Below are 23,583 nucleotides of genomic sequence, written 5' to 3'. Positions count from 1 at the left end.
TCTCGGGGGTGTGTGTGTGTGTGTGTGTGTGTGTGTGTGTGTGTGTGTGTCATATAGAAGGGCTGTGGGTGGGAGTAAGAAATGAAAAGCATCATGGGAGGATTTCAACACTAGTCTTTGGCAAGTTCAAAACAAATCAATATTTATTGAATACTTACCACAAACAAGACACTAGTTTGGATTCTGCAAAGGACAACAGGAGGACGAGATATGACTTTTACCTTTAAACAGTATGTTGTCTTTCGTGGAAGACAAGATCCAGACACATAAAAGTCAAGTTATGAAAGGGAACAGAACAAGTCAGGTGAACAGTAAGTTAAATGTTGAAATGTGGACTGGAGGTGAGAGAAGACAAGAGGAGAGAAGAGGGGAGAAGGCCTCCGATGGACAGGAAAGCGTAGAGAGAGGATGAGATTTGATCTGAGTCCATAAGCCTGAGCAAGATTTGGATTATGCTCGATTGAGAGAAAATGGAAGTGGCAGAAAGTATAAAGAATGTTTGCCGGGGGACAGCGAAGATACTCCTTTGCTTCAGCAAGAGTTCATGTGGAGAAGGTGAGAGACTTCCAAACAGTTAGAGGGGACCCGGATGTAGAGAACTTTTGCTGAGGGCAGACTTTGGCTCTAGGCAGTGCGGAGCCATTAGAGATGTTTGGCAAGTAGTGACGTGGCACTAAGAAGTCTCAGGGTAAGATTAAATGGGGATGGTGTTGGAAAGGGTGACAATTATGTAAGACAAGGGACCCAGGAGGAGGCTGTTTTAAGTATCTGGGTATCGGTGGATATGTGCCTGGTCTAGGGTAAACATTTGGGGAGTAGAAAAGAAGGGCCAAACGCAAGAATCATTTTGTAAAGAAATGGATTATTTACAGAATGGATGAATTGGGCATGGGAATTTAAAGAAAAATGTCAGAGACAGCTGAAAGATTTTAAGACTAAAGGAATAAGTCTAGCTAATATTTACCAAGTGCCTACTATGTGCCAGGCACCTTTCCAAGTGCCTCGTAAGTTTTGACTCAGAGAGAGAAAGAGGAATTAGAAAGTCAGCTATTTTGAGGGCAAAGTTAAAGCAAATCCATTTCAAGCACTGAGAGTTTGTAGTGGGGTAACTGCAAGTGGGAATGACTGGCAAGGCATGGAAATGGGGAATAAGAGGTCAGACCTGGGGGTGAAGAATTGGGACTAATCCACTTAGAAGAAGGGTGTGTGCCATGCGAATAGCTGACATCTGCATGAAATGAGAGATAAACAGCCTGTTGTGAATTTCCTTTAAAAAGTTAAGGGAAAAGATAAGCAAAAGCATCCAGTAAAGAAGGAGAAATCACAGGTGAAGGAGGAGAACTAGGATAACATAGCATGATAGGATCCAGACAGAGCAATTGCAAAGGAAGGAACTATTATACAGTGTAAATCTATGGAGAGATCAAACAGGGTAAGTACTGAGAGTAATCTATGTATTTGATTGTCCAGATCATAAGAGAAGATCAGCCTGTTGTGCTCCAAAGAAATACTTAAATATTGTATTTTTAAGTCCAGAGAGAATTTGAATATTCTGTGCCAAACCAGAATAAACTTTTGTCACTCTTAACCAAGCCAAATAAATATTCTAGCTCTTATCGCCTGCCTTTAACAAGAACTCCAAGAATTTAGTCTCAGACTTTCATAACTGACTTCCTTCCAGAGCATGATCTGAGAATTAATTCCTCTATAAGTCCAGTCAAGCTTACTGCTGTGTGGTTTGCCTCCTGTTTTCTTATAAGGCAAATTCACTCAATTTCTTCACTTTTTTGGGTTAGTACTTGTGAAATAGGATAGATTGACAGCCTTTAGACACTGGGGTTCTCTGATTGTCCTATGAACATAGCTCCTTACCAGTAATGAGCCTCTAGTCTCTCTTAGAGCTGTAAAGAGCCTGAGTGTTTAGTTTACTTTCCTGTAGACCTCTTTATGATGAGGGCATCAGGGACAATTTAAAACAAGTGATGGACTGCTGGTTGGTAGTATAAATCATGATCAAGAACCTAAGGCTTAGAGTCATTCATTTCTGTATTTGGATTTTAGTTCTACCACGTTAGTAGCTTGTGGCTTCTTTCTTTTCTTCTTTACTGACCATTGCTTCTCTTGATAACATTGTTCTTAGTGTGGGGCAGTGGAAGGAAAATGGTCTAGAATCATTCAGAAGTGGAAGGGTTCAACTCCCACTGCTCTTGACCTTGGGCCTTCATTACAATATTTACCTATTAGTTTATAGCATTGATGTGAGAATTTAAAATACTGTAATGTAAAGCACCCACAACAAAGCTAGGCATGTGCTCAATAAATGGTTGCATTGTTTTTTAAAAATCGTTGGATTTTTAAAAAAATTAATCAGCCAGAGCAGAAATATGACTTACAAGCAACTTCACTTATAGATCACAAAGCTATGAGATTCATTTACCTTGGGGGGACAATGATCTGAAACTCTGTGCTGAAGAGGGGAAAAATGCCAGTCAGCATATTTTGTATATATCGCTAAACTACAGTTGACTTTTTAATTGACTTGATTCATTCTGGGAATGCAGTGCCTAAGAGCAAGCAGCTAATTCTTCTTTTCATTCATGTGTTAAAGATGAAATTATAACAGAAAGAAAGAAGACCAAGCTGTAACAGTTTTAAAGCTGTAAGTGTGGTGGTCTCATTTTCTAAAGACATAGGGGAACGTGGCTTAGACTGGTCATGTTAAATTTGATCTGAGCATTGAAGTAGAATGGTCCATTCAGAAATACTGAGCTGAAGGTCAGGGAATCAGTGAACTTAAGATAGGGATTTTGGAGAACTTGGCATGATTGTTGATGTTATGGCTGTGAACGCATCTCAGAGGGAGACAGCATGGGCTCAAAATTGAATCTTGGAGTACCTCCAAATTAGGGAGTTTCAAGTGAAAGTAGACAAAAAATGAAGAGATGACTAGCCAGAGAAGTATAAGGAGACCCAAGATACTATCTTACTTTAAATAATAAAGTATGAAAAAGGGACTTGCTAAAAATTAAAATTGGGAGTTTCAACTGTTAGAGATTGTATAATATTTAGGAGAATGATGATGGAGCAAAGGCTACTGATTTTATTTTTGTTGACCTTATCCTTAGTCTATTTTGTGTTGCTATAAAAGAAATACTCAAGGCTGGGAATTTATAAAGGAGAAAGGTTTATTTGGCTCATGATGCTGACGGTTGGAAAGTTGAAGATTGAGCATCTGCCTCTGATGGGGGCCTCAGGCTGCTTCTACTCATGGTGGAAGGTAAAAGGGACCCTGCATGTGCAGAGATCACATGGTGAGAGAAGAAGCAAGGTCGGGGAGGGGGTGCCAGACTCTTTTTAACAACCAGTTCTTATGGAAACTGATAAAAAAGGAACTCATCCTGGGGGATGAGCATTAATCTTTTCATGACCTAAACAGCTTCTGTTAGGCCCCACCTCCAATATGGGGGTTCAAATTTCAACATGAGATTTGGAGGGGACAAACATCCTTGCTTGGATGGACACACAGCCAAATCATAGCAAACTTGTTTGATTATTGACAACTTTGTAGGAATAGTTTCAGTAGAAAAGAGAGACAAAAGCCAAGATTACAAGGGTTAAGGAGTGAAGTCTGGGGAGGAAATAGGGTCATCAAGTGCCAGTTACTTCTTTTAAAAGTTCACAGTAAGAAGAGGTAGAAAATAAAATTCGTTTTCATAGGGGTTGAAAAATCTCTTTGTGATTTGCCCTGGTCAAAAAATAGTTAATGATATAAATGCACAGTAATTCCAGAAGCATTAAAGAGCATGTTTCCATGGAAACATCGACCTACAGAGGGAGAGAAAGAGCTAGGATCCCCTGACAAAGAAGGAATAGCAGAGTTCTAGTCCCCACACAGTACAGCAGGGAGAGTTGATTACATGTTTCCTTCAGCTTCCCAGTGAGGATGAAATTGGGGTTCATGGTGCTGTCCTCTTGAGGACAAGAAAATAGGAAAATGGGGTTTGGTTTAAAGAAACTCTTGACTTCATCTTGCTTGAAATTCTGACTCAAGGGTTAATTCCATTTTAGAATATTGGAAAAGATCAATGGATCTTTAACTAACTTTAGTCTTTATTCTTTAAGTAAATAAATTTGATCTTCCCAACCTCTTTATTCTAACCTGGTTTAGAAAGAGTGCCATAATGTACTGCAATTTAGAGCGAAACTTAAACTCTAGGAGTATAGGATGTGGGTTTGGCTGATAACTTTTGACCAGCACCTTTGCTTTATGGTTTTTCTCATCTTGGTATATTTTCTTTGGTTATACACACTTGGCTTCATAGTTTTCAGATCCATAATATCCCTTTCACTGCCAGCTAATATAAATTTCCTGTATCCTTAAAAACAACCTACTGTTAGAGATTGTTCCTTTCACTGAACTGTAGCCCAGAAAGCTGTTCTCCAGAATGTGCTACAGGAACCACATTAACAAACTCCTTACTGGGAGCAAATCTTTCTGTCAGTTCACGATTGTATTCCACTTTGCATCTCGTTCATTACTCTGGTCTTTCCTTGCGAGAAATTACTTTGGTCCCATTGTGAAAGGGTTTTATCTGCATGATAGGTGTGGTTTATGACTGGGTATTCTGAAGTCAGAGATATGTTTTTGAATGAGTCAACAGCCTTCACCACTCTCTCTGTCTCATGTACATAGCATGACATGCCTGTTTCCCTAAAGACATCATCTTCATCCAGGCATCTTGAGTCTTCTGTCTGTTGGAAACATCCCCCTGACCCTGGAAGATCCTCACTCCTTTGACCCTCTCCTCCTCCCAATTCAATGTAATTGCTTCTATAATTTTTCACTTGAAGAACTCTGCCAACCATTACTGGAAAACTATAACCTTCTTTTTCCATGAGTGACAATTCCTCATAACTTCCACTCTCAAGCCCTGTTAAGTGAAGCCATCACCAATTCATCATATATTCATCTACCTTTTTGCCCCCTTCAGTAGAGCTGTTAGAGGGAACTGTGAAGTCAAACATACAGCAGCTACAGTGGGGGCAGGAGCTGTGTGTATGGAGGCATGTCCCATGTGTTGATTTTGTTGACCACCATTGTGTAAGAGGAAGTAGAAAGAGGCCCCAGAAAGAACAAATTGAGGAAATGGAGAAAGATCAAAAGAGAGAGAAAAGCCTTCTTACTTTTTCCCCTTGACATCATACCCATGTTACTTTAGGCTTTTACCCAAGGGCTTCTTGGGTACATATGCTCAGAATTTCTTTCAATACATCTGAAAGTTCATGGGAAGGAAAGTCTTCCTGGCACAGTTGAATGACCTAGAGAAATCTTTGCTGGTTCATTGTTTACATAGCCCCTGAATAGTTTTGCCAGCCTGTGATGGATGTCAGAAAGGCAAGCCTCCATCTTAAAATTATTACTAGTAACAAAAAAGAGGTAACAACATAATCAGTGATCGGCTAGCCTTTGACCTGCCTCGGCATTTTCTCCGGGAAGGTCTCACCCACTTAGTTTTGATAGCCTTCCTACTCTGGGCTGCATCCCAACATGTGGAACACCTGATCTGTGGAAAAAGAAAGGAATTTTATTCAATGTTGTAAGAAGGTAATTTTAACTTATATACAGCATGGAAATATGAACTAAAAGGAAAAATAATCCAGTGACAGTAACATTATGCAGAAAAGCTACTTGGTTTCTTCTCACTTGGGATTTCTGCTTTTCTAACAAGGTCTAATGAGTCTAGCTATCCTGTAGCCCCTTACCAGGTCTCACCTATAGCAGATGTGACAGAGTCGTGGGCACAAGCAGAAGGAGGAATTTTATTTTTCATTGCTGAGTTCTATGCACAGAGCTAAATGAGAAAACAACTTTGGTGTTCTGCACATTTGATTAATTGGCATCAAAAGGCAGCCTCGCTCGTTCCCTAAGGAAGTATGGTACCTTCACACATAATCAAGAGTGTGTTCTCTCTATAGGGATTTTAAAGAAAATTACATAGTATTCAAAGCAGGGATCTGGGAGGTCAGAAGGGGGCTCATTTTGAGGAGTCATTTATTCTAGACTAAAATTATGGTGATAGGAGCTCATCTTTCACCTTCTGTGGAAAGTGAACTTTATATTAAAGTGGTATGGTTAAGTGATTCCCCACTGCAGAAGACCTCACAGGGATAACTAATCATAGTAAGAACAAAACAAATGTTCCCAAGCCTGAATAGTTTTGGATGTTGTAGGAATGAGAGAGAATGTACTGGACTGATAGGATTATGGAAAAACAGAGATCCAGGAATTAGGAGACCCAGACTCAACTAAATAAGCCAAAGCGTATGACGTCATTTTCCCAAACCTCAAAGTGTTCAGCTCTAAATGTGAACAGTTAGAGTGTGATCCAAAAGTCCCTTCAAATGCTAACTCCACTGACATCCAGACAATGTAAAAAGTGGGTAATAATAGCAACAGTACCGACAACTAGTACATAATACTCACTCTGTGATAGGGAGAGTTCTAAGTCCTTTATATATATTGAGAGCTTGTTTGGAGGTTCCAGCAGGGAAGCGCAGCTACTCGTACACCCTTGACATTGTTTAAGAACGGTCTGCTCATTCTTAAACACCTCGCTACACTGCCTGTTGCAGTATGAGCACATATGCGTGTTATACACACTGTATTCTTTCCCTCTTTACTTAACTTATTGTTTCTCCCCTTTGTTTTCTTTCTATTCGCCTCTCACCACTAAGTGTTTTGGGGCATTGTCCAGATTTTTTTCATTCATTCTAGTGAGGATATCTTACTAATGAGAATGAGCACCTCCATGTCATCCCAGGTGAACCCGTAGGTAAATCTAGAGGGCATTGTTCCCTAGCCATGGCCCGCCACGTTGACCCTGGTTGGTGAAAGGTGGTGCAGATAGGAGGTTGTCACAGCTGGCAACAGAGCTCCTCAGAATTCTCATTGACTTGATAATGGGTCAAAGATAGCATCTTTCTGGAGGGAGGTTAATGTTCTCTTCCTTCTTACATCCATCCTCCCCTGTTTTCTTTCATTTCAGATTAAACTAATTCATGGTATTCAGTTGTGAAACAGAATACAGGCAATAGCTCTCCGAAATTTTTTGTTGTCAAGGGGGCTGAAAATACTTTTTCTTCATAATAGATGGTGAATTTACATGTTTCCACTTACACCTCAGATGAATTCAGTTCAGCCCAAACTACTAAGGGGGTTAAAGCACATTTCTCACCACCAGTAGGAGATAAGATGTATATTAAATTTGTATCAGTCACTGTTCAAGATACTTTAATATCTCATTAACTTAGCACCACTAATTTAGAATTTAAGATACTTTAATATCTCATTAATTTAATACCACTAATTTAGAATTTAAATAACTATGATATGAACTAGCCCAAACTTGAACATTTTATGATTCGTGAAGAATGGTTTGCAAAATAAATTAATGGTATAAACACCATTTCAGAGAAAATGTTTAATCCACTGGAAGGCAAACTATTTAAAATCCATCTCAAGTAATCATAAACTAATGTTACAGTCTGCTCTTTAAATTACCTATTCCTGAGCTTTTCTACAAGGTATCATTTTGCCTAAATAAGAGAAAAAGACAGCTTAGGCAGCTGGCATTTCTAATTATATTGTCCAGCCACAGAGTTTAATATTTTTCTATATGAAATCTCAAAGGAAGCATTTAAAACTTCTTCAAATCTTTCTTCCTCAAAAAGAGGACACTGTTGACTAGATTATAGTAATCTTGCCTGCCATGTTGACCTCACTCAACTGGATTAACATTTGGATTTATTTTCATAATTATGAATTTCTTAGCTGGGAAAAATTCAGAATTTCTATGTAGTCTGTCCAAACTAGAACGCTGAAAATCTAATTTATAAATATCTTTGCCTCTTTTCTCCAATACTGGTCCCTAATTAGGTAGCCTTTAAAAGTTTTCAATTTCGCTATTTCTAATCCTGTGGGAAATTGTTTCTACTGTTTCTTACTGATATATTAGCAGATATTAATTTTTAAAAATGTAGTGCTTGTAAAATTTTTTTAAAAAAATCTAGTGCTTCACGAATGTTCATTGCAGCACTGTTTACAATAGCAAAGACCTGGAACCAACCCAAATGCCCATCGATGATAGACTGGATAGGGAAAATGTGGCACATATACACTATGGAATATTATGCAGCCATCAAAAACGATGAGTTTGGGTCCTTTGTAGGGACATGGATGAACCTGGAAACCATCATTCTCAGCAAACTGACAGAAGAGCAGAAGATCAAACACCGTATGTTCTCACTCATAGGTGGGTGTTGAACAATGAGAACACATGGACACAGGGAGGGGAGCACTACACACTGGGGTCAGTTGGGGGGAAATAGGGGAGGGACGGTGGGGGGTGGGGAGCTGGGTAGAGATAGCAAGGGGAGAAATGCCAGATGTAGGTGATGGGGAGGAAGGCAGCAAATCACACTGCCACGTGTGTACCTATGAAACAGTTTTGCATGTTCTTCACATGTACCCCAAAACCTAAAATGCAATAAAATAAATAAATGGGAAAAAAAATAAATTAAAAAATAAATAAATAAATAAAATTTACAACACTGAAAAAAAAATAAAAAAATAAAATATATGCATGATCATATTAAAAAAAAATCTAGTGCTTGTAAAAACATATAAGATAAAGTAAGTATTGTGGTTCTAGGGGTGTTGGTTTGCTGGGAAAATTCTGGCAGAGCTCCTTCGGGTGCCTCCCACTCAGGGCACGCTGCTAAATCATTGCTGTGGGTATCAACATGGTGCAGTAGATGAGCCTGGAGTGGCATGGCCAAAGTCAGAGAGGTAGAAGGGCTTTTTAACCTCAACCTGATCCCATTAAGCTCACTGTGGTGTGACTTTGGCCATATAAAACAAATGTATTGGCTCTGAGCCCGTCAGGATTCTGAAGTTCTTTCTCAACAAGCAGGCAAGCAGATAGACTAATCATCTAAGATAGATTTTGCTTCATGCAGTCCGTATTAGGGATTTATATAGTCCAGGACATACAATGTGATGCAAAAATGCTAAAATGCACACCTGGAGCTCTGTGGAACTGATTTCACTTCAGTTGGTGATCATGAAAAGACCCTGAGATGAGAATCAGAAGGCTCCAGTCCTGAACAGACAGGTCACCTTGGGAAAGTCACTTTGCATCTTGCGACCTTTTTTCTCCTTTCTAAAATGAAGTTTCTCAATGGATAATTTCTAAGTTCTCTCCTAGTTCTAGCAATGTGAGATTCTGTGTAATATTAGAGCTGTATGAGGCAAACCATCTGGTTTCTTGAGGTTCAAACTACATTCTAGAGACAAATCAAGCAACTTAAAATGTGTGTGTGTGTGTGTGTATATGTATACATACTTACACATACACACATACCCAACCTTGACGTTACTTCCAAAGGATTCTGGTCTGATGGGCAGAGCTTCTGAGTTTGGCTGCCATGTGAAGCAAGGCTTTCTGGCTGTGTACTTGAGGATAACATGTTTGGAGAGAAATAGAATAGCTATGGCATCTCTTAATCTTAATTATAATTTAATCATTTACCCAGGATTCATACATGGAAATTTTGGGGTTCTAATTAATATTAAAAATTGACAAAGTACAGCCAGATCCAAGGGTAGTTGCATATTTTCAGGTCTTATGGAAAGTTAAATTGATTAATATAACCATTTGGCCTAGTTTAGCCTCCATATGTGGAAGCCAATCTCCATTTTTCAGATGTTATTTCATTGATAATTGAGTCCTGCTAAAATGTAGTTACACACTTATTCACTGAGGTTTAAAATCTAGCAAATTTCTTGCCTTTAAATACTAAAATCATGCTAATACGTTCTTTTTCTTAATTTTTTCTATGAAATAACCTTATATTTGTGTCAACTTTTATAGAGTTTTTCTATCCACTCTTTCATTTGATCATCACAACTGGCTTCTCTGATAAGCTGGAGGTAAAATGATGTCTCCATTTTAGAGAAGAATATCTGAGATTCAGGTGCCAAGATCACATGTCTAGAAGTGACCACACCCCCAATTATTTTTTCACACTTTTCATTACCAATGAATGGATGGGTTTGTTTTGCTATTCAAAGGACATCTTGCTCAAGGCTGGTATATATTTGCAAGCTCCTCACTAATGGCTAAATGTCCTCATACCACAAGAAATTACTCAGAAAAACACAGTGTGAATGATTAATCTATATGCTGCTGACAGAAATGAATGATGAAAGGATACTTTGGAGAAGAATATTCCGTATATTGTCATAACATTTTATTAATGTTTTTGATAAGTGTAAAATATATGAGGAGTGCTTAAGTAGATAAAATGAACTTACAGAGCTGGGCGATGGGGAGCACCCAAGAAAAAGAACAGCTTCTAAGGAAAATCAGAAGGTGCTGGAACTGGAATAACCAGAGAAATTTACAGACCAATTACATTGCCCATGAGTGTGATTTATTTTCTGCAAGTTCAAATTTCTCAACTTATACACCCAATTCAAGGCTGTCCCCTTCAAAGGAGTCATCTTGAGAAGCTATATAGTTATTCCACTGATACTGCATATTAATTGAATTATTTCTGGAACTTCGCTTTTATAATTGCCTTCAGAAGTGGATACTTTCCTTTAAATATTCTTAATGGTGTTTTAGATAAAGGCAGAATTATTCAGCACAATGTCTGATGAAAAGGTGGATGCTTAAGCCAGATAATTTATTTCCCTCCCATTCTTCTTCTTCCTTATCCCTCTCTCCTCTATCCTTCTCTTCCTTCCTCCCACTTTTCCTCTTTCTTTCCTTCCTCTTTCCTTTTATTCCTTCATTTTTCCTTATTTCCTTCTTCCCTTCAAAATAGATGAGATCAAATTGTTTTACATGTCTCATAAACTTTATCTGAAGACTCCAGAAATTTTTCAGGGTCTTTGTAGTAAGAATACATTTCCAAGTAAATTTTATTGGTGGTTACATTCTAGTTTGTTGGTTTAAAATACCCTGTCTTGTGGTTTTGTAATTATATTCTCTGCAGTGAATTCTTCAGGGCTTTTGGTTGGAGTGTTATAGTCATTGCAAACTATAGGAAACCTGAGTGTTAGTTTTACACTAATGATGGGCTTAGGTGAGCATCTCTGCGCTGAGAGCTGATGGGCAGGGCAAGGAGAGGAGCAGATTGAGCATTGAGTTGTGTTGGGGATGCTACATGGCACTGAGTGAAGGTGTCTGGAGAGAGCAGCCAGGTTGGTATGGTAGAAAACGTGAAGCGTGGCATATTAGAACTATGTAAAGGACTTGGGATGCTAAGCCTGATGTTGTGTATGAGAATCCGGCTGGTGTCAGGAAAGGATATGGAACTGGAGCTATTGCTTAAAATGTTACTTCTGCTCCCAGTTAGCTGTGTAACTGTCATACTGGACCCTTATTGACTCCAATAGTGATGGCATCATATCTGAAAGGCGTAAGAAGAGACCCAGAGACAATGAATGAGATATAACATTTATTGGGGGAACTCACATACAAGGACAATCCAGTGGTGGTGGGCTGGGCAGGAGAACTGCTACCATTTGTCAAATGCATGCAGTTTATATAGCATTTTCATTTAGCAAAGTTCTTTAAAGAGTAAAATTGATTTCATAAGGGATGTATGATAAATGTCTTCAAATACTTGAGGAACTCTCATGTAGAAGGAGGATTAGACGAAGACTGTAGAATCTCTAAAGAGAAAACAGGTGTTAAAGGGTTGCAGAGGAGAAGGTTTCAACTTTAAGTAAGAAAGAACTAAGTAGCCAGTACTGAGATGGCTACCTTGAGCCCAGAAGATGCCATGAAAAGTTCCCCATCAGTGAAAGAATTCAAGAAGAGCTGAGAAGACCAATTTTATGATCTAGAGGGAAGCATAAACTGTAGTAAGAGGTAGGCTAGTTGATTATGAAATACTCTTTCAGTTCTAAGATTCTAGGAATCACTACTCTCTTGTGGTCTTCTGTGTTCTTGATTGCATTTGTGAAGTTACACAAGACCAGGGAATGACAGGCTTAAACATCCCAGGTAGTTCTGGAAGTGAGATGTGAGCCATGAGGGTTTGGTTCATGATGCATGGGCATCATTAGAATCACTAGAAGGATATGTATCCTAGCAACCTTGTTGTTTAACCTAATGTTACTTGGAAGAATCAGTGAAGACTCCCAGTTTCATTAAATAAGAGGACTTAAAAGAAGAACCTTTAAGCTGCCCTCTTCAGCATCCTCACTGCAATTACAAGATACCCCTTTTGCTTCTTAGCAGGGACATGTCTCAAAAGCAACATCAGGCCCAAGGCTCCAGAGTAGCATGTCATGTGAACACAGAGATAATCATTATTGATTCCTTGGGCCATTATGGTAAAGGGACATTAATTACCATCAGTGCAATTGCACTAATACAGTTGTAATGAGTATGCCTTTGGGAATTCCCAATGAAGGGACTGCTCATCAGATGACAGCAGCAGAGGGGAAAAGGGTAGGCTAAAATGAAAGTGTCCAGGAGGAAGACAGTTTCATTGGTCTGACTCTAGTTACCTCCAGAGTTTCTATTAATCTATGCACAAGTAACCAGAGCACTCTGTGAAGTGCCTCTCCCTCCTTTCCTTATTCCTTAGTATTTTTTGTTCCCTATACATAGTGTCATAACCCTGGTTTCCAGATGCATCCTGTCATAGCACATCCCTGCTTACTGGACTCATCTCACAACTCTTAGAGGTATGGACTTGGCAAGACCTTAGCAAGAGTTAAAGAGTATGTGCATATCTCTGGGATAGAGACCCTAAGCTCCTACATGCCACCTTTCTTAGCAGAAAGTCATCTTGGTACACTCCTACTTTCATTTCTTTTCTCTACTACCCCTATCCTTTAATTCACCTTTGTTTTTCAATAACAATTGTTAGCACTTAATGAGACTCTACTATGAACCACGCCGCATGGTAAGTGGTTAAACTGCTATCTCATTTAAGCCTTGCATTTAAGCCTTACTTACCTAATTAAGTAGGTCCCATTTGTTATTCTAGTTTTTGCAGATAGGGAAAAACACTAAGGCTCAAAAAGGCTGAGTAATTTGCTCAGTCATACCAATGGACTGAACTTAAACCAAACACCTTTTAAAAAATTTTTATCTTTAATTTTATTTTAAGTTCTGGGGTACATGTACAGGACGTGCAGTTTCGTTATATAGGTAAATGCGTGCGATGCGGATTTGCTGCACCTATCAACCCATCATCGAGGTATTAAGCCCAGCATGCACTAACTATTTTTCCTGATGCTCTCCATCTCCTCACCTCCGTGCCTGCAGGCCCCAGTGTATCTTATTCCCCTCCCTGTGTCTGTGTGTTCACATTGTTCAACTCCTACTTGTAAGTGAGAACATGCAGTGACCAAACATCTTTTATGTAAAATTTTTATATGATTTTTTCAGATGATTCCTAGTATGTGAAAACTGGGATGACTCTATTGCATAATCAAATGGGAGTTCAAGGAGTACCAAGTTTGATAATGGTATCTGTATTGCTATTTACTGGTCTGCCTCCAGCCAGCTTACTCTGTATATACCTAACTGCCTTGTTCATGGTAGACCCTCTTCATACTTTTAATCTTCCTTTGATTTTATCTTTACAGGTATCTGATCAACGTCACTTTTGAGGGGAGGAATCTGTCCTTCAGTGAAGATGGTTACCAGATGCACCCGAAACTGGTGATAATTCTTCTGAACAAGGAGAGGAAGTGGGAGAGGGTAAGACGTGTCTTTGATAATTTTCGAGCGAAGTAGAGATGTGAAATTTTGCAACAATTGAAGGGAAGTGGTCCTTTGGTTTTTGTCCCTAGACCTGTGGAGCAAGGGATCAATACTTTGATACACAGAAGACATTTCTCAAACTTGCGTCTTCATTTACTTGCTGTTTTGGTTCATCAAGAGATTGTTTTCTTTATGTGTTACCATTTATTATTGATAATTGCATCGCTCTCTGAATCATGACTTTGTTTTCATGGAAGACTATGTGTGTATAACATTTGGTGAAGAAACCGAAGTAGTGGTACAGTTCAGAAGTTGTGTCCTAGAGAGCGTCTGGGGAGCTTATAAAGATGAATTTGTGAAAAAGAAAGGTTTAGACTTACTGTGATTGAAGGATTCCCATGCAAGGCTCTGCTCAGAATCTCTTCCACTGCCAGTTGATCACAGTGTTTGAAATTCTACCATCAGAAATTAATTTATGTTGCACCAGACTGTAGATCCAATTCCCAGCTCTATTTAGGATCTTAGACAAATCTCTTCACTACTTGGTGCCTCAGTTTTCTCATCCATAGAATGGAAATAATAGTACCAACAGGTATGAGGATTAACTATATGTGAAGTGTTGAGTACATAGTATGCACTCAATTCATATTAGAATTTTTATTATTCCAGATTCCCAGTTAAATACAAATATTACTGAGAATAATGTCATCACCGATTTTCTCCAAATATGTTCTACAGCACTCTTAAGACATTTTGTGGAAAAGTAGTTTTACAGATAAATAAGGTTGAGAGATGCTACTTACTGTTTCTCACTCTAGGAGAGTCTTAAAACACACTAACCCTTGAAAGTTCAGAGGTGTCTTATGAGAAAGAAACATTTAATTTTATTTAGAATGGGATCTCCCAAAATTATTCTACCTTAAGACCCCTTTGTTCATGATATTCATATTCTGTGAAAACATGTTGGGAAACTGGTTTAACAAAACTTCCACAGATTCCATGGGCCAATTGGCTGAGAACAGGCTTCAAAATGTTAGCATGGTTCTGCCTAGATGGAAATCCAGTGATATCTTTCCAGAGAGAGTTACCAGAAAATGAGGCCAGAGATAAATTTCCTGAAATTCACAACCTCATCACAGAGAGCCCTCAACAGCTAGTTAGGTGAATGTGTGAATACTCGCCCAAGAAAGTAGGTATGTAAGTCTCAGGCGGTAGAATCCAAGATCTAACTCTTTAAGCTGAAAGACCTCAATCTATCATGCATTTTCTCTTATCAGATAGGGCACAACTATAAGGCTTAAATGATGCCAGCTTATTATTATTATTATTATTATTATTATTATTTTGAGACAGGGTCTCATTCTGTCACTCAGACTAGAGTGCAGTGGTGCTAACATAGCTTACTGCAACCTCAAAAGCCTGGGCTCAACCTGTCCTCCCACCTCAGCCTCCCAAGTAGCTGGGACTATAGGCGTGCACCACCATGCCTGGACAACTTTTAAATTTTTTGTAAAAATGAGGTCTCACTATGTTGCCCAGGCTGGTCTTGAACTCCTGGCCTCAGGTGATCCTTCTGCCTCAGCCTCCCAAAGTGCTGGAATTAGAGGCGCGTGCCACTGCGCCTGGCCTGCCTGACGTTCTTGATTAAAGTTGCCCTCCCTCCACGGAGTTATCATTTGTTCAGAAATTGTTGTTCCGTGTGCTTCTGCTCTTCACTGCAATCAAGCTGCTTTCACTGCTGCTGTGGAGACGTCATAATTTAAGAAGTGTTCTGGACTCCTCATGTATAACAGGCACTTCTGTCTGTCTCCAGAAGAGGAGCTATTAATAACTGAGGCTTCATAGGTAGCTCATAAGATGTCCAGAGGAGGCAGCTTTTTATGCAGTAGGCCCACAATTACTGTCTCAAGCAGGAGAAGGCATCTCACAACTGCCTTTTCTTAAAGAGACAGCACTCACTCACCTTCAGGTCATACTGACTCCTCTTCCTGAGTCTGGAATCTGAGGCCTGTGCCCCCAACCCCTTTCTTTACTAGCCCCTCCTTCTTAGCGTTTGGATCCCTTTCCTTACCAATTCTACTTTTATTCTAGCTCTTGAATTTATTCTTTACTTTATATATGATCCAAGAACTATGTGATAATTTTTTAAGTGGGCCTCCTTGTCCCTGGCCCCTGTCTTTACCCCTTCAGATTAGTCCAAACTATGGCTGCCAGAACGAGTTTCCTGAAGCACAACTCTGTATGTTCTTGCTCTGCCCAAAGCCCACTGGAGCCTTCTGTGGTTTATAGACTGGGGCTAGACTTTATCTGTTCTTGCATTCAAGGCTCTGGTCTACCTTCCAAGCCTTCCTTCTCCTCATGATTTCCTGTCTCACAATTAAGCTACCTGGGCTTCTTTCTGTTCTGAGAATGTGCCTTTGTAGGTCCTGTCCCCTGTACACATCATGATGTTTCTTCCTAGAATGAATTATCCAATTATATAATCATTACCATCCTTTGAAACTCAATTAAAATATTGCAGCTTCCTTCCCTCATCTTTGACTGAGATAAAATCTCACACTCCCTTGTCCCCTGTAGATTTTGTCTGTACGTCGGTGGTAGCACCTGTCACATCTGTCTCATGTTAGAGTTGTGTGTATGCATGCTTCCAAAGAGCAGAAGCTGTGTCTTTATCTTATTGTGTCCTCATGGCAAACTGGAAGAGCATATTTCATAGAGCAGTTCAATAAATATTTGTAGCATGTATGAGAATCATTACATAATAAAAGAAAAATCTATCATTAACAATCCAAGTTTATGTTATTGCCCTTGATACAATAGCTGTTGTTTTGTGGGGAGGGGGAGGAGAAAATATTTGTGAAGATTGAATTTTTACAGATCATACTTTACATGTACTATAGGAAGTTGCTATTTAAAGGAATTCTGTGGTTAATCTTTTTGTAAGGCATTTTGGGAGGGGCTGAGATCATAGAATAGAAGGTTTTCATATAGATTAGATTAAACCAGGGAACACTTTGGAAGATAGATGTCTAGTGTTCATTGAGGTCATAGAGCCATGCAGCTCCCCAACTTGGAGGCTTCTGTTAGGGCTGACTTGTGGGCAGGGAGGATGGCAGGAGATTGGCGTGGCTCCAGGGAATGGATTTGTTGTGGTGACATTGCATCATGGGAAGTTGCATTGGTCCTTCCACTGTTATCCTTGTCCCCAGAACACCATCCTCAAGATGCCTAATGCTGCTTCAGAAGGTACCTTAGTCCAGAGAGGATTTAGTGTCAGTGGACTCCAGGGAGGCAGGCACCAGGGTCAAGATTCTACAGGGAGGAGTTGAACACTGAACAGATAAGCAGAGGATAGGCCGGGCGAGGTGGCTCATGCCTGTAATCCCAGAACTTTGGGAGGCCAAGGCGGGCAGATCACGAGGTCAAGAGATCAAGACCATCCTGGCCAACATGGCGAAACTTTGTCTCTATTAAAAATAAAAATAAAAAAATTAGCTGGGCATGGTGGCACGTGCCTGTAGTCCCAGCTACTTGGGAGGCTGAGGAAGGAGAATTGCTTGAACCCAGGAAGTAGAGGTTGCAGTGAGCCAAGATCGCGCCGCTGCACTCCAGCCTGGCAACAGAGCAAGAGTCTGTCTAAAAAAAAAAAAGCCAGAAGGAATGTGGATTTGTAGGAGAAATATGGGCTACAGACAGCACTCTCAGCCACTGGTCAGGCTGCTAACTAGCCATGGGATCTGGGGTTTTTTTTTTTTTTTCCATTTTTCTACATTTTTCTTTTCTCCTCACTAAAATAATGCCATGGGACTAAGAAGACTTCTTGGGTTCTTTCTTGTGCTGCTTCTGGGACTGCAAAATCTCCTTGTAAATAAAGAGTGGATTGAAATGGAAATTGCGTGAGGGATGGAACACACAGGAACCTGGGCTTGTTTTGAAGGGTGTAGCTCCAAAGGCATATTTGTCATTCCTGTCATTTAAGTAAATATTTCCCCAGAAAGGCCTTCCTAATGACCCATGATGAGATAGTCACCTAGTCACTCTGTCTAACAGTAGATTTTAATTTTCTTCATACACTCATTATCTGGCATTCTGCTTACTTGCTTGCTTGTTTGTTTATTGGCTACCTCTTCACACCAGGATGGATGCTTCCTGGGGGCAAGGACCTTGCTCACCTCTATAATTCTGACCCTTCAGAAGAGTGCTTGCCTCCAGTGTCTGGACCACTCAAAAGATAATTGCTAAATAAATGAAGAATCCGTAGGCTTGGGAGAGCCACAATATTGATAAGCTATTTCACTTCTACCCTGAAAGTTCCCCATTTAGATATAGAAGTTTACTGGAGACAGCATGGGAACAGGTAACTTCCCCACCTCTGGAGTGAGCCACCCCCGTGGCAGGGAAGGACTTGGGGGAATCTTCAGGGAGTCCCAACTCCCGGTGGAGTCATATATGCATGGCCAGTTTTTAACAAGGCATCTCAGGTCAAGGAAGGTTAACCTGTTGGTGTGAACCATGTGCTAGGACTTCCCAATGTTCCTTCAGGTTCCTAAAAGTAGTCCCAGTGCTACGGTCTTACACATTTTGTTCCCTTGGAAAGAGTTGAAGTCAACACAACATAGTCTGTGGTTTTGGAAATCAGAAATAACTGAGCTCAGTTCCCCATGTTGCCATTTATCAGCTAGTGACCAACACTACCCAAGTCTATTTCCCTTTTGTAAAATAGGGTTTTATATAAGGCTGTTGTAAAGATTCAAAGAGATTTTATAGTCAAACATCAGTGAAAAGTCCCTGAAACAGTCAGTATCCAACAAATGTCAACTGGTAGTCAATATCCTCCTTGCGTAATTTTTTAAGGTAATATTTACAGATGGTAAAAAATCAAATGGCACAAAAGAGTACTGAGTAAAAACAAAGTCCTCTTCTCATCTATGACCCTGAGTTTACCTGTCCAGAGCAATGCTGTTCCAGTCTCTGAAATCCTCCCCAGAGCAATTGCTGTTGACAAATTTTTATGTACTCCTCTGAAAATACTCCAGACATTTTACGGATTTGATACATTTACCCAACCTCCTTTAATGAAAAATGAACAGCATCTGTTCTTGTGAACCTTTAATGGGATCCTATGTAAGGAAACCCTAGGAGCCTTAGGGGGCTAGAATAGAAAAGAGATCTCTGGATCAGAATTTGATTCACAGAAAACCAAGAATGTCTCTTTGGTATGTAGAAATGTGTAGAAGGACATTTAAAAAGGAATATTGTGTGTGTGTACACGCACACACACACACACACGCAGACATAGCATGGTGAGTTGGAAAGGGTAGACGATGGTGAAAAAATCATTGTGTGCAGAGTGGGCTCATTTGTAAGGCTTCTAAGTGGGGGACAGCTGCATAAACTTGCTTTAAAAATAGTCTGGCACAGAGATGCAGTTCCAACAATCTTTAAGGCTCTGTCTCTATCAGAGCCTCTCATGATTTGCTTCATTGCTACTGCTCTCTGCTTCCATTTAATCGTTCCTAAAATGGGGATAATAAAAATGAAATGCAGTGGGGGTGTGCTCTGAGTAATGACTTCAAGAAATGATGATGGTGCATTTTTAGGCTGGAAGATGTAAACAGACCTTAAAGGGACTGTCTGGGTCAGAATTAAAGGAGAATATGTAAGATATGTATCTCTGCTTATCTTTTCCAGAAAGAGACAAGAGGGTGTTTATAAGCCCACTCCCTCTTTTCTGCCTCCACCCACCAGAAAACTCCCTTCCTTACGTAGATTAAAAACATTTTCAGTTTGTGTGGATCATTCCCTGGACTCCCCAAACCTGTTTCCATCTATGGCTTTCGACACTGAGATGTCACAGCCACATCCACCAGCGAAGGAGAGGCTAGAAATGAAAGTGCTTGGCACGCAGCATTGGACCCATGATAGTACTTAGGAATTAATGGATGGATCAGTGGGAGAGAATGAGTGCAACCAAACTGAGAAAAGGGAGACCCCCCAAGAGCTGAAGCAGCCACAACATAGTGAGACAGAATGCTCTGCCAGTATCTGCAGCCTGGAATAAATAAGACAGGTTCAGGGACACTGTGTCTCTGGTGACCTCGTGTCCAGGAGGTAGCACCAATTCCAAGGTATGGAGGCTCTGTGATCCTACCCTCTAAGGACTATGGTGATCATAGTCCACAATGATCAAATCCATGTTGATACAATAGAGGTCAATCACTGCTGTGGCTGATATTACTTGAAAGCTTTTCACTGACAGAATAAAACAGCCCCTCTATCTCTGCTCATGCACACTCACTCCGAACAAACTGGTACACTGTTCATGAACCTAGGAGCCACATCTGTGTGCCTCTCCATTATATCTCTGTGACCAGCATGGTGTCAAACATCACTGAATAGAACAGCAAATGCAGTGCTGGTGACTGCCCGGGCACAGCTGGGCACACTGTGTTCCACCTCCCAACCTCAGGGGAGAAGCCAGGGGATATTCATGTGCTCTCCAGGCTCTACAGAGGGCATCTAAGGAGGTGAAACAGAAGCTCCTCGTGGCAAGGATGTTTGTTCAGGATCTCCTGATACCACCATTTGACAACATGCTATTTTTACTGACTTTGAACTGAGTACTAATATGCATCATTGGATTAAAGGATTAGAAGACAGGATCCATGGAGAAAGGCTATGGGAATTGGGGTTGTTAAGGGAAAGAAAAAAAAAAAAAGGCAATGAGGTGATGACTTATTCTCTTAAAATGTATGAAGAATTATTGTACCAAATGTGGAGATCAGCTGTTCACTTTCTCCTCTGAGACAGAACCAGAGTGAGCGGGCTTAAGATCAAGCAGAGAGGGTTTATATTAGCTATAGGGAGAATTCCTTAATAGAAGTGTTGAGTAGTGGAACTGTTAGCAACACCAGGGGATGACTTTGAAGGTCCTCAGAATTGTATATGTCCTTGTTTCTCTGTGATGTACAGTCTTGCGCAAGCAACAATGCATGAACTAAATGGTTTACCCTCCCCATCTCTCCACCTCCCCACCCTTTCCTTCCCACCTCCCCTCCCTTCCTTTTTTTCTTCCCCTTCTTTCTCTTTCTCTATCCTTCTTCATTCTCTCTTTCCTTCTCACACATAATTATGAAGCACCTACCATGAGCCAAGGACACCCCCACAAATTTGTATCGTAGCTTTCCTGATGGCTAGGAAAAACAAAACAAGTACATTGCAATAAAAAAGGTGCTCGTCATGACATTTAACATTTCTATAAACTAAGGCGATTTTTAAATCTTACTATTTGATACGGTCTTGCATTGGTTTGATGTTTCATGTTGCTTAGTAAGTAACGACTCGGCTAATGTGTATTTTACTTATGACAGTGACACAGGGGGGCCACTGGATGATATATTTTGTTGTGTTTTTCTGAGTTATGATTATTGCAGACCCTCACATCCAGGTGTTGCCTTGTTCACTGAGCTCCAAGAGCCCTGGCCCATCCTGTTTGCCTACACCATTCTGTAGGGTTCCAGAAAGAGATTACAGGGGGCAGCCATGGAGAGGAGGACGTAGAGGTGTGCTGATCATCCCTGAAGTCTCAGCACTGCTGTAGGTTCAGTCCACAATGTCAAGCCGCTACTCCCATGCACATTTATGAAATAATTCAAAGAGAAGAGCGGGATGTATTGGGGGAATAGACTTCGGCATATCAATTCAGAAAGGCTGGTTGTCTTCCAGTGCTTGTCATCAGCCACTGAATGAAAAGGATGAAAGAACAAGATAACCTTGGTTGACTTTACTTTTGAAACCTCTATGTGCTGATGGGGAGAGAAAGCAGAACTGAACTGAGAGACTGAAGAACTGCTGGCTTAACCTTGGCTTAAGGAAACAGTGAAAAGGAAAGCGTCCCCCAAGCCAAAAGATGGCTTTCATCCATCTCGTTGAAATGTCATTGAGATTTGTATTTCATAACAGTTATCTGTGGTTGGTCCCTGAGTCCTCTAGACTGTTTCTTCTAACTTCTAGGTTATCATGCTTTTCCAGTACTGGTATTGAAGAAGAAAGAGTGGTAGAGAGATGAGAAAATTCTATGTTTATATCCAGGTTAAAAACAACATTTACAGTTTTCTTATTATGTAGATAATTAGTGTTTATTAAAGACATTTGAGGGGATAAAATAAAATTTACTCGTATCTGCACCTGTAAAGAATTAGCAGTTATATTTTTAAATTTCTGCCCAGTATTTTTTTCTGTGCATTCCATGTGTATATTATCATACAATATGGAACAATACAACAGAATTGGGATCTTAATGTATAGATAGATTGCAATCTACTTTCTTCTCTTCCTAGGATATTGTGGACATGTTCCTTTTTTATTAAATAGTATTAAAAAGCATAAAACTTAATGCCTAATATTTTACTGTAAGACCATAACATGCTTCTTCAGACTGATTCCCTATGATTAGACATTCATATGCATGTTGAATAGAAACTCTGGTTCTCATATGAAAATAATTTCAGAGGTGGGCTAACTTTGATGCCATAAGATTGCTTTTGAAGGTAAGAAGATTTGGCAATTTTTTTTCTTATCCAATGTCCCTAAATGTGACAAATGAAAAACCTTCATGTGGGAATTGCTGGGTTTGTGTCGATTCAGCAACAACCAGGGGCACGTGTGCAGTCTGGGTGGAGACTCCCCTTTGTTACTTCTGGTCTACAAGAAGTCCCAGAGGGTTTTCTGTTTTTGATCTTCACATACAGTGCACTGCCTCCTAATTTTGCTGAGAAGTACATTTCTTATCTTTAGTAGTTACATCACAGAAAATGGGGTTGTCCATGTGTTCCATGTCTGTCTACATTTTTCATCATATTTGTTTCATTTTCTTGAAAGTTGATGGCTTGTAAATTTCAGGCTTATGTTCCCGAGGAGTTACACGACTCCTGCTCGGTCTGACATCCTTTCCAGAGCTGTTTCTGTTCTTCGGTTCATACATGACTCAGAAGGGAGAGAGAAATGCCCTTCTTTCACCAGTAGGGATAGAACATAGCTGACTTGCTGTTATAGCCGTATACTGTAAAAATACCTTAACATATTTTTCACCAAACAAGCCACTTTGTGCATACATTAATAGCACACTGACTTTAGCTAAGACCTGAAGTTTGACATTAAAGCTGTAACATCTGATTTTCCTTCATATGCAAGCATGCCTTTATTGATCTAGCACCCGAAGATCTTATGCTTTGAATTTTTCCTCCAGTGATGATGGATTTATACCAGCCATGCATAGTCCTTCTCTATATAATACCTATTTATGAGAGCTGGCCAGAAATAGGGTAGAAATAATTCAAGTATACAGGAAGAGAAGCTTGACCTTGGCATGTTAACTCTGCCAAGTAGCATGTGGTACAAAAACTTTAAATGAAGTATTAGCCAACAAAAAAATAAATTTTTAAAACAACAAAAGCTATTAATGAAAAACATGGACATAAATTTCCCACCACAGCCATAGCATTCAGATTATTCAGGGTGATTTTATAATTTTCTCTATGATGGTTATTTCTGCTCATAATTTGGTAAACCTTTTAGTTGACTCTGATAGAGATGTCTTAAGGTGGCTTGTGTGGGAGCTTTCCTACTTTCCTTCCACCCGCCCTCTCTGTTCTGTGGCCAAGTGTCCTCCACTGTCCTACAGGTGGCCCACTGCTGGTTTTACAGGACTTCCAGGTCTTAGTTCTGTCAGCTAACTGTTCTGAAGGTTTAAACTTAAAGCAAATCTGTGACAGGTGAATGGTGGGAAAGA

At 40.0% G+C, this 23,583-nt stretch overlaps 1 protein-coding gene across 3 annotated transcripts in view; it reads left to right on the top strand.

Moving 5' to 3' along the window:
• Nucleotides 1-23,583, top strand: part of GRIN2B (glutamate ionotropic receptor NMDA type subunit 2B) — a 417,330-nt gene that overhangs the window by 289,337 nt on the left and 104,410 nt on the right. For all 3 annotated transcript variants that reach the window (XM_032253693.1, XM_032253694.1, XM_032253695.1), the window contains one exon: nucleotides 13,676-13,790. In XM_032253693.1, coding sequence (XP_032109584.1) covers nucleotides 13,676-13,790 — 115 coding nt within the window. The remainder of the gene's footprint in view (nucleotides 1-13,675; nucleotides 13,791-23,583) is intronic.

This window comes from Sapajus apella, unplaced genomic scaffold, assembly GCF_009761245.1.
Source record: "Sapajus apella isolate SASKATOON/1434 unplaced genomic scaffold, GSC_monkey_1.0 scaffold84, whole genome shotgun sequence".
NCBI classification, from domain to species: domain Eukaryota; kingdom Metazoa; phylum Chordata; class Mammalia; order Primates; family Cebidae; genus Sapajus; species Sapajus apella.
The sequence above is the reverse complement of the archived record's forward strand: the minus strand, read 5'-3'. Positions and strand labels throughout refer to the sequence as shown.